General features: G+C 44.4%; 1 protein-coding gene across 2 annotated transcripts in view; it reads left to right on the top strand.

Moving 5' to 3' along the window:
• GRIA1 (glutamate ionotropic receptor AMPA type subunit 1) overlaps positions 1 to 6,903 on the top strand; it is a 109,347-nt gene extending 102,444 nt beyond the window's left edge. For both annotated transcript variants that reach the window (XM_010719161.3, XM_010719162.3), the window contains exons 15-16: positions 2,194 to 2,328; positions 4,135 to 6,903. In XM_010719161.3, coding sequence (XP_010717463.2) covers positions 2,194 to 2,328; positions 4,135 to 4,323 — 324 coding nt within the window. In that variant the 3' untranslated portion in view covers positions 4,324 to 6,903. The remainder of the gene's footprint in view (positions 1 to 2,193; positions 2,329 to 4,134) is intronic.
• Positions 6,904 to 11,934: the final 5,031 nt, after the last annotated feature.

Here is an 11,934-nt window from a genome sequence, read left to right as displayed (position 1 = left end):
AAGTCAAGGAATGATTTCACTTCCCAGGCCTGCACTGGAAGAAAGCTTATCGTGGTGGTAGAAGAGAAACATAGCTGTTCTTTCCATCCCAGCAAGTCTGCCCATTGCTGTTCCTCACTGGGCTTTCCTTGGCTTCTCTACTGCTGGGAGAGAAGACTCAGTTCAACCAAATCATCCAAGTAGTAGTGGTGGTAATGGTAATAATTATGCCGCTGCAAAGCAAATGGAGGTACCTCACAGCAGGCCTAAAATTAGTTGTGTGAAATACTGGTGAAGTCAACTGCTTTGGTCCATCTTCTCTCATTTACCAGTCAGTTTGGTGTGACATCAGGAAGAAAGTGGACATGAAGAACTAGCCTACTCTGGCTGCCAGACCTTCCTACCCTTACATCTGGTTGAGAATGTCTCCATTTGGACCATGACTCACAAACTGGAGGTGGGATTGCAAGAATATTGTGGCCAGCAAAACTTCAAACTCGTATTCTCATGAAGCCTGGTTTTCCAAGGATGTATGGCTGAAATCAAAGACCCGTGACCCATGTGGTCCCCCTGATGGCGAGTTATGCTGGTACTTTATTTGAGAGGGAGCACTAAAGCATTTTTTCTTCTCTAAAGCTTTTTCACGAAGCTTGAAGATCCTTCATATCTTGAACATCTCCACCCCTCTATCCAATCAAGCTGGAAGTATGGGTTGAAAATTATTATTAAGACAGACAAATAGGCAACTCTGCCTCCTTCTCTGTCCCATCTTTCCCCCTAAGCACATGCTAATCAGCCACTTTTCATTAAGGAACCAGGATTAAAGATTAGGATGTCAAGGAGGGCAGTCCACCTCCAGGGGCTTTGTCCCTCTCAAGCTGGTGCAGCCCCTCAAGTCTGGCTTTGAAGAGGCAGAATACATAATGTGTTGTAACCCAGTTTTCTCAGAGTAATTGCTCTGCTTTTCCAAATCTTTGCTTAAAAAAAACTCCGTAAATTTTTCTGCTGGTGCTTAAAAGTTTTTTCCTAGTAATCAGCACAGAGATAGCTGAACAAAAGTACAGTCAAGCCTGGGAGAAAAAAAAAATACATGAAGGCAGATTATAAGAGACCAGATATATTACTCTTCAAATACGGAAAACTGCAGAAATTAGGAGGATATTTGCAGAAATCTCTCATAAGAGAGAGCACAGAAGAAGCATCGACAAGATTGCAAACTGACTGGTGTATGATCATTACATAATAAAGGAACCAAAGCTGTCCACCAGTGGAGACCATCACACCTGCGGCATTGTAACACAGGAGGCTCACAGGGGGCTCAGCAACAGGCTCACAATGGAAGGTTTGAGTCCTAGCACTGCCCAGAGTGATCCTAACGTCCCAAATCCACCTGGTCAGCATGGACCACACTTTGAGAGTGGCACTGAGTGACGTCTGGTTTGGATGTGGGGAGTCAGTTTCCCTGCTGATGAAATGAGTCATTCTGAGACTCACCTCTTCCCCAGAGAGCCATTTAGGCATTGTAAAATCAGAACACAAATGCTGGCTGTGAGTAGCAGTCCATTAATAGCTCTATTTATTGCAAACCAAATAATTAGCTTAGACATGCATCAGCAGCTCTTGATTGCATATGAAATAACTGTCTTATTACACAGAAGTGAAATGTGTTTATGAGGATGGCTCAGGTGTCACCTCAACCTCAATATTAGAGAGGAAAGGAATAAAATTAAAAAAAAGAAAACCCAGCCATTTCGATGTGTTGCTCAGCAACAGAATTTGCGGGGGAAACAATCTAGGAATGAAGGAATGAGCATTTCCAAGAGAACAGGTTATTTCAGGCAAGACAGGGACAAGCAAATGTCACACAGGCAGAGAACTTTTTTCCTCCTTTAATCAATAATTTAAACCAGACATTTTGGGTGAATAAGCATTCAAGTTAGATAATTGAAAAACGGCGATCCCAAACCTTTACAAAAAGTCACACTGCTGAGAAAATGTTTATTTGTTTGTGTGAGGAAAACGTTAGATTTACTAGACACCGAATTAAAAATTGAAAACGTTCTTAGAAATGTCACGTACGCACTTAAAGAGGGAGATGATGTAATGCCAACGTTGTTCTATTGTACAGCATCTCTACCAGAACAATCTCATATTAATTTTGTTGTTCTCTTTCCCACGTGCCCTCCCCACCCTCCCTTCTCCTTTCTCTTCCAGGACAAGACGAGCGCTCTGAGTCTCAGCAATGTGGCGGGGGTTTTCTATATCCTCATCGGTGGGCTCGGACTAGCCATGCTGGTTGCCTTAATCGAGTTTTGTTACAAGTCCAGAAGTGAATCAAAGCGGATGAAGGTGGCAACCCATTCCCAGGCCTTTCACACCTTCTCTCTGACACCACCCTGGCTCCAAAGCTGCCTTCAGAGACGGATGCAGCCCAGAACATGGGTGGAAGAAAAGACATAGGGATAATGAAGTGATCTTATTACTTGACTTGCTAGAAAGAAATAGGAGCACCAAAGGAAGCTAAGAGAGGATAAATGAGTCCTAACCCATGAGCTGATGCAAGATCAGACATGTGGCATAATACTCATTCAAAGTCCAGATATAGAGTGAAATCATAGCACAAATGGTAACAGGAACACATTGCCATTCCTTAAAGCAGGCTATGGCAATGTGTGTGCAGCATGGATGAAGTGTGTTGGAGTTGGTGTGATACAGCCTTTCCTGCAGTAAAAAAAATCCCCCAACTCAAGCAGTTAACAGCAAGATAGAACTGGGGTAGTGTAGTAATGAATCAGATCCTGTTGTTCCCTCTGCTGGCATCCTGTTGGCACTATTTGCAGGTAGGCAAATAGCAGTGACAGATGCTCAGAGCATTTGCCAGATTTCTAGCCTCGAACCCTGGTTGGACAACTTTCTCCCAGATAGGTACCCTGGGTAGGTGAAGTGGGGTCTCCAAAGAATTATGGGTTTTCAGAAGGACAAACTGTGCTCTGATGTCTCCTGAAAGGTCTTTTTCTCTGTTCTGTCATGGTCTAGCAGCAGAGTACTTCCTAAGGCCTGAGAGATTTGTTTCAGTCCTAATTCCTGGTGTGCCTAAATTTGTGTCCTGTCAAGAGGGATTAGATTTGAGAGCCTTGGGAATGCACATTTAATGCAGCATCTGTGGAACAAGTACTTCTTGACTCAGATGACTAGCAGAGGTGATCCCTTACACGGATACCATTGTGCAGAAGGGTGCAGCAGGATCTGAGCTGTAACAGTAACACATCCAGTTTTTACTTTGCATGAGCATGGAAGTGAGTATGTAATAGGAAGCATGCATCAGGTTTCATAAAATTTAGGGAGATTTTCACTTCCCTGGGCACTGAAACTTACCCAGAATCAAAAAGAAAATAAGCAATCATTCCTTTGGGCTTTATGTCACCGTTTCACAATGTGCTTAACACTTTGTCAGCAATAATAACATTTCTCATTCACTGAAAATGTGCAATAACTCTTTTTGACATTCAGATTCAGGAAATTCCAAGGCAGTGAGAGCACAAGGACAAGAAAAAGTGTAAAAAATGAAAATAGCCATAAATGCAAAGAAACCAAAAGAACTTTATCTCTTGGTTTAAGAATTCTAAGAAACTAGATTCCTTAGATCTTGTAAAACAAATGCTGTGGACAGTATCTGGAACAGGAAGATGACAATTAGTTTCCTGAATTAGGTTTGCATTTCCTAGCTACCTCAGTTATCTCTGTAGACAAAAACAATGTTCAGTTTCTTGCATGTGGAAAGTTAAACATATGCTTGCAGTGAGTCAGAGCCCATCATACGTAACAGTACAGGAGTAGTAATAGCATATATATGGGAGAAAGTGCACAGTACCTCTGAGCAGATCCAGTGTGATTGTTCCGTTGTTGTAGAGTTTGGATAGTTTTTGCACATGGCACATTTGCTTTATACTCCAAATTATTGAAGAAGCATTTAATTTTGAATGTAGAAAAGGTGTGAATTAACAGAGAAGGCGCAGAAGGCACATGCAGAAAGTGAGAGTGAATGAAGGCAGGGAAGGAGAGAACAGTGATAGAAGCACAACACAATTTCTTTGTATTGTAATTTCTCCAACATTGCTAAGGACAGGGGGAGACCCCCCCGTCTTTCCTAAAAAGGGTTTTTGTTTAATCCCACAGCAATCAATCAACGAAGCCATACGGACATCAACCCTTCCCAGGCCGGCTGCAGCAGGAGGCAGTGGAGAAAACGGACGTGTGGTCAGCCACGATTTCCCCAAATCCATGCAGACGATCCCGTGCATGAGCCACAGCACTGGCATGTCCCTGGGAGCCACGGGATTATAATTGGCCTTTTGACCCATTGCCTGGGTGAGAGCAGGGACAGCCCAACTCCACCCCCTCCAGAGCCAAAAACAAACCCAACACCAACAAGACAAATGACGATGACAGAAGGGACAATTGGATGGATCTTCTCGAGGAAATCAAATCTATTTCCCTTTTTCTTTTGCAAACAGATCCACCGGCAGGAGAACAGAAACAGGTCTGTACTGCAATAAGGAGAGCATAATGAGATTTAACAGACTCGTGAACCATCCCTGATCAAAGAACCACTGGAACACTAATGAGGACTATGCCATTTTGTTTTAACTTGGTTGTTAATAAGTCTTAGTGTGTGCAATATATACATTTTTTCTTACTAATTCCTGTGGTGTCAGGGTAACATCAGTCCTTTCCCCTTTCCCTGCTCAGCCCTTTAATCTGGTTTAGTTTGGGATGCAAACCGTAACATCTGAGCTACTAACAGCAAAAAGAAATTCTGATGAATGACAAGTTGAACTCCCAGCAGGGTGTCAACATCAACCCCTTTTGTCTATCGTGATTTCTGTTGTGAAATGGGTGTGGAGTTATTGCAACAAGGCAGACAGAGCTGCGAATGGCTCTCCCTGCAACAGGAAGGACTCAACGCAAGAAGAAACTGAAAAAGAATATGAGGCTGTCTTACAGAAGCGAAGATATGAGTGAGTTTGGAAACCCCAGGTAACCTGATGATAAAGTGTTAATTCTTCCAGAGATGGTGAGTGGCAGTCCAAGAGAAGAATTATGTGCCTGGAGAGGAGAGCATCATGCATGGCATATTAGAGCAGGTGGCTGGTCTAAGATCATGGTAGCTGCTGTTTATGGAAGAGAGAAGATAAATGCAGTATTCCCCTTACATGCCACTCTCCTGCCTAGGATACTGGGGGCTAATAAGCAATTGTGAACCCTTTCTTCATTGCTTAGCTTCTGTGTATGCTCCCTTTTTGGTGGTCACATAAGGGAACCACCTTGAGCCGGGAATATCATCTCAAGACATCCAGTTCTAGATGGCTGCCTATTAACCAGTAAAACACACTAGAAGTCATGGGGCTGCAATGGGAATAACCCAGCCTTTTTGCTCTGAAATCCCTTTATGGCCATTTTTCTAATGGAAAGGGACATATTTTAGACAGTTGGCCAGAATGGCTTTCTGGAAGGAACTGTTGAAGCAAACATAAAGGAGATCCTATAAGAGCTTCATTCAAGCATTCATGACATATGATTGCATCAGAGCTGGTCAAACTCAACCTTCCTGTAAAGCTGTGGCCTGTTCTCTCGTTACAATGCCAAACGTAGCAGATCCCCACTCGTGTATCCTTAGCGAGGGGAAAGCATCCCCAAGCCAGAAAAGCAGATTGCTGACACAAAACTCGGTATTGCAGAAACCCATGCTGATGGACAGGCAGCTGGGAGCCCAGCTACAGGAATCAAAGGGACAAGGATGGTTTTCCAGAACCACACAAAAGATTCATTCTGTGAATCTTTGGCATGGACACTTCCCATCCTGGTGGGTGTGAGATGCTTCCCCAAAAGTGAAGAATCACTACGGGAGTATCTAGAGCACGAGAAGATTTGCAGGGCAGGGACCACAGTGAAGCCACCCAGCCTTGTCCCATCACCGATGGCACATAAAGTTCAAAACTTCTCTCACTCAGCAAATATCTGCCCGGGGACTGAGCTGCTATCGGAGCATTTTGAACTGCTTTTTTCTCTCTCTTTTTTTCTTTTTTTTTTTTCCCTTCCTGCAACATAGCAAGTGAGGAGCAGAAAAGGAAGAGATGCAACTGAAGACGAAGTTATACAGGCAAATGACTGGCACAAGTTTATGAGGAGGATTGGCCCATACAGCTGTCCATAGGGCTGGAAACTGCCTGAACACCGGTTTCCATTAGTGTACTCTGTAGAGCAATACGTTTACCACCTTTAACACCAGCCTGGTCCAAAGCATCTGTTCCATCTACCTGCTTGTCTTGCAACGCTTTGGACACCAGCAAGTCAAAGAATCAAGGTCTGAAGCTCAGGCACAGCATGTCTTGTGCCACTGTGTTTTCCTCTCTCTGCTGCTGGAAACCCTTGTGGTCTTCACCTCTCATCACCAAACATGAGTTCTGTCATCAGCTCTCCAAACACCTCTACAAGTCACTCTGTGTTGATTATCACTATTTTTAGCCCACTTTCCTTAACTTTAACTTCAGTTCTATGTAAGCACTAACATGGTCGGAGCAATCCTTCACACTAGCCTGCTTCCATGTACAAAGCTCTCGGAGTCATTTGCTGTCTCAGATCTTGCCACATCCCAGAGAAGGCTGCCAAGCCCTTCAGTGCTCCGTCCTCCTCCGAAGACATGATCACCATGGTGGCAGGTCACAGGGAGCCCAGCTGGGCACGCAGACATCGATGGCATTGTGGGAAGCAGTGCACCTGTGCCAGGACTGACTACCTGTGACATGAAGATGTGGGATGCGGTTTTCAAAGGCTTTTGATCAGTGATGGGGTTAAAAAAAAAAAAAAAAAAAGAGGAATAGGACAAAAGCGTGGAAAAATGTTAACTTGTAATATGTATTTTTACTACACTTTTCTTAAAAATAGAGTAACGGTAAAACTCTTAAAGACATTGACATTTTTTCTCAACAGGAATCCATATTTAACAGTTTTGGCTTTCATTAAATTTTGCTCTTTGGTACCTGGATCTTTTATTTACCAGCTATATTTGTTTTAACTCTTTTTATTTTGTTTTCCTTTATTTCTTTTTCTTTTGTCACTTCTGCAAATGATTTTGCTTTAACAAACTGAACAGTGTTTTTATTTTCACATTCTCTTTTCAACACTTTTATTGGCAATTATTGTTTACACAAGAGTGAAACTATCAGCTGGAATTTTAGCACCGAGGATCCATGATCCATTTTTCATACCTGTCCACGCTGTTTTGTGCCAGTGCTGGATGTATGGACGTGAAAATGATGTTACCCCTCAGGCAATATTACCCAACCTGAATCAAACAAAATTTCCTTCATTATTGCTGTGTCTGGCTTGTGAACAGCAGCCAAATAAACTGCTTCAGGTTGAAATTGGGAATCTATCTAATATTTTCCCAAGAGTCAGGAAGATAAACATTCACTGGGTTCAAAGTTAAATATTTTACTTACTGTTCAGAGTTTTATGAGGTTATTTTCTGAGGAGGGCAATTTCAGCATTTTAGCTTGTTTTTATAGAAGGAAGCTCTAGACAGCTGAGAGAGAATTCAGAACCAGCACTGGTCCAAAAATCCATGCCAGGATTGGTTTTCCTGGGAGCTGTCATGCTGTTTCAGAAGCTCAGACATTCAAGATATTTCTCACTCAATTTTCATGCAATTAATCTGCTTAATTCCTCTTTCAAAAGTCTGCTGAAGTGGGAAAAAGAGTGGGATTGAAAGCACTACCACGGACAGCTGCCAGTGCTAACTACTGACTAATGCCAATGCTACACTAGTGCCACGCTCTGGGGTAGCCCTTGGTGTCACAAATGTGGAAGGACATCCCTTCCCCATAGCATCATTCCTATGTGTTGGCTGGGGAAGCTGAGACATGCAAGTGCCTTCAGCCAGGCATCTCAGCTCACCCCACAGGCTGTGGTTATAGGCTCAAGGTCTTCAACATTCCCAAGGGGGTTTCACCCGCTGGTAAGTTTTAGGAGGAGAATCAGCAAGGGCCAGAATTAATGGAAATGGACTGTGAACCCTCAGGCTTCAAAGCACAAGAAACTCCAAATCAAGGGTCCTGAGAGAGAAGTTTTCCATGGGCAGAGTATGCTGCATCAGCCCATTTTGGTCTTCCGCATTTGTTTGGACATCCAGTACTGTATGATGGGCTTGAACATTATCTCAAAATGCTCTCCTTGCTCCTTCAGTGGTTTGCTCTTCATTCCCAGTGACGTTGCAGACATGCACAAGAAATTTTCCTTTATCTCTTGACAAAAGCAGGACAGAATTCCCTTTTGGCAAAAGCAAGTATCCCTTATGAAAAAGTTTTCAGCAAAAATAAAACCAGCAAAAAACACTGAATACTGAACAGACACATAACCCAATCCATGCTTTTGCTATGGGATCAGAATCTCAGCACCAGGGCACAAGGCTGGGTGATCCAAAACGATTTGTCTCTTACTTGTTTGTGCATACATATACTTGTCAGCAAACACAACAAAAAACTCTCTTGTCCAAGCCCAGTGAAGGGATAGGGCAGGGGCACATACAACAACGTTTGCTGTAACTCAGTGGTCATCATTAAACATCCTGATACATGATTCTAATACATTGATAGCACAGAGACACATGTCAGAGCTCAAGTGACCCATCACAGTGGGGTATGGATACTCTTCTCCAACATAACATGGAGATTGCTCTGAAGCAGCACCTTGGAAATCGTAGGGTAGATGGCTTCAGGCATCAGCAAATGTACCAGATTTACTGCAAATACCTTTCAGAGACTTATGTGGCCTGTTCTTTGATGACTGTTGTAGCTGCAGATATCTACAGATTCCCCTTTTGCCTACATGTTACCTATGGGCTCGGATCAATTTTCCAAACATCACTGATAGTACTGTGGCTTGGCAGCCTGCTGCAGGTGCAAGCCCTCATGCCTGCATCTCTGGTAGCCAGTTAATCAATTAACAGAAAAGCAATGATGTCACTGTGCCATTCATGGTAGCCCACTGATCTGCAGAGGGCAGGGCTTTGCAGGGCAAAATCCACATGCAGATCCCAGTTCAAAAGATGTTAGTGCCAAAGCTGCTTGGGCTACAGGGAAACTGCTGGTCATGTAGCTCCAGCATCACCCCTTTATCTCCATCCCTATCTCTCCTTCATCTGCCAGTCCCACCTACAGCACTGCAACATGTGGTAGGCTCTCATATGTATGTACATGGTGGTGGTATTCTTATGGATAGCTCTGTAACACAACATAGCCAGCCCATGAACTCCTTGGGATGGGAAGAGAGATGCAAATCCAGCTCTGTCCAGGGCAGAAGTGATCCCACAGCCTATCACACTGCTGGGTGGCATGGAGACTTCAGTGAAGTGGTGCACACTTCAGTGTCCCAGGGGAAGGGTGGCAGAAGGTAGCAATGGCTATGACGAGCACATTCCATGCATACAAATAACATGTGAAACCTGGGTGAAAAAAAAAGTGGCAATCCAAGATTAAGCTATGTAGCAGTCCTAATGCCAGGGACCTCATCCTCAACAACAAAATTCTGGTTGAAAAGAAAAAGAAAGCTGAAAGAAAGAAAAGACAATCTCTTACTAGCATAGGCAGGATGGATTTGCAGGAGTCACAAAGGAACAGTGACCCCATTTCTCTGCAGGAATACATCTTCCAAGTCATGCAAGGAAGGGCAGAAGGACACAGGACGGGACTGCTCGTAGCTTAGGGCATGCAGCACAGTGCATCCATCTCCATCCTGTGCAGAAAACAGAAAAGTCAAGGTGGTGCACAGCTCTCCCAGGGAGTCATCACTGCCCCGAGTGCTCCTGGCTCAGGGCATCCTCTGCACTGGGCTGCTACCAAGAGAGCTCCCAGCCATGCGCAAAGGGAAAGCTGTCCCCAGAGCAGGGAAATGCAGCAATCCTCATCCCGACAGGGGATACTGAGAAGCCAATGTTTGCACTAATTGGGTAGTACACACACATATGCATACTCATATTAAGAGAAGCTTTTGATGGCCCAAATTAGCTGTCAAGGTACCTCTTCATTCCTAAGGATCAATATTGTATAATGTAACAGCACAGAGTGTGTTCATTACTCTGCAGGGCTGGTTTAACATGCTGTCTGGATCCCTTTGGCAGCATTTCCTCCTCCGTTTGAGCTGGCATCAGAATTAATGGCATGTCGTGTTCTATAAGTCCCGACTTTTTAGATGAAAGGTGCACGGTGTTGTTCGCATCAGTATTACAGCGTAATAAATCAATGCTTTTTTGTTGGAAGGATTTCAGACAATTTCACAACTTGCTCTCAGGAACTCAAAAGATGATCTATCTGTCAATGGGCCAAAGGAAAAAAAAAAAAACAAACAACAATAATAATAATAACATCTGCAGTATGCTGTGAGTAGGGCTCTGGAGCCAAATATCAATCCCAAAGCTTCACTGAGCCCTGTTAGGGTAGTGCAAGGTAGTGCACAGCTCAAGTAAACAATATCTCGCCACCAAAAAGTTGTGGGGCAGGGACAAAGCCTGATCTCATTCAGCAAAAAGGAGCAGAGACGAAAGCAGAGTGGCAGAGCTTCCAGTTTGAGGAAAAACGACAGGAAAGGGGGAACAGGAGCAAAGACAGAGCATGTCAGGGCAGAGCAGCAGCAGCCACTGCTGGGCACTTATTTTATGACATCTTTACAAAGTAAACCATAAATTCCTCTGATCCCAGGAGCTCTTGTGCAAGATGGGGAGAGGCTGAACTTGAAAGAGAAGCCGTTTTGCTGCCTCAGATTAGCTCAAACTGTGTGACAAGCTTTCCCCACTTCAAAACCGATGTTGTTAGCTTCAAAATCTGCATTATTAATATTTCAATGTGCGTCCCATCAGGAGCTGCCGAAAGAGCTCTCCTGGACTCGTGACAGCTCCTCGTGTTTGATTCTAATAATATATGAATGCATGAGTTAAGAAGACATCATTAAAAGTACATTAAGTTTAATTATGCTAGCAGCCACAGACAGTGGGAGCATTGGCTTAATGCAGGATGCATAATTACATCAGAGCAAATTCATGGGATTCATATTTGTTAAAGAAAATGCTACTGGTCTGGTTGTGTCACTACAGTGGGATCCAGTTAAGGGAATGGGTTTGAGGGCTGCTCCCACCTCAGTACCTCTGCACACTGCTGAGCCCTGGTGCAGCTCATTGCACACCATGCTTCGTGAGAGCATCACAGAGCCCCAGGGGGAGATGGAGAGGTGCTGCCAGGCTGTGGGACCAGCCGAGGTCTGGGACTGGCAGGGCCGGGCAACTCATAGACATGGGAGTGCCAAGTGGGTGAATGGAGTCACAACCTGGTGCAGAGGGGATGGAAATGGACACTTGCAGTATGGCTGCTGCCCTTCTGCGGGTTCCAAGCACTATCGGTTGCAAAGCGGGTTCAGACAATTTGCGAACAATGAAACGATAGAAACAAAACAATACAAAAAACAAAAAAACACACAAAGAGCTTCAGCTCCTCCTAGGGCTGCTGCAGCTCTCTCCACTAACACAGCAGGCAGCAGCAGGGCAGTGCCAGTGACACAGGGCTGTGGCACAGGGGAGGTGGCACATCCCCACACCCAGCAGCACGGCTGCCCAATGCTTTTCTCTGCAAAGTCAACAGCTGAGCCCCCCACTCACTCAAACCATTTGATTGTGATGGGAGTGCAGGGGACCTTATAGAAGACATTTGTTCCTAAAGCTCCATTGAGCCCTCTAACATTTGCCCCAGTGCTATTAATGCACAGTGGCCCCTTGCTGCCTCCCCTCCATGGGGTCAGAGCTGTCATTGGAAGCTGAAGCACAGAGGCACAGCATAGCAGGGCAGATGGGCAGGAGTAAAAACATAATAGAGCAAAAATAATCTTGATGGAGCAAAAGTCCCTAGCAGC

The sequence above is a fragment of the Meleagris gallopavo genome, chromosome 15, assembly GCF_905368555.1.
Source record: "Meleagris gallopavo chromosome 15, MGAL_WU_HG_1.1, whole genome shotgun sequence".
Classification (NCBI taxonomy): Eukaryota; Metazoa; Chordata; class Aves; order Galliformes; family Phasianidae; genus Meleagris; species Meleagris gallopavo.
The sequence above is the reverse complement of the archived record's forward strand: the minus strand, read 5'-3'. Positions and strand labels throughout refer to the sequence as shown.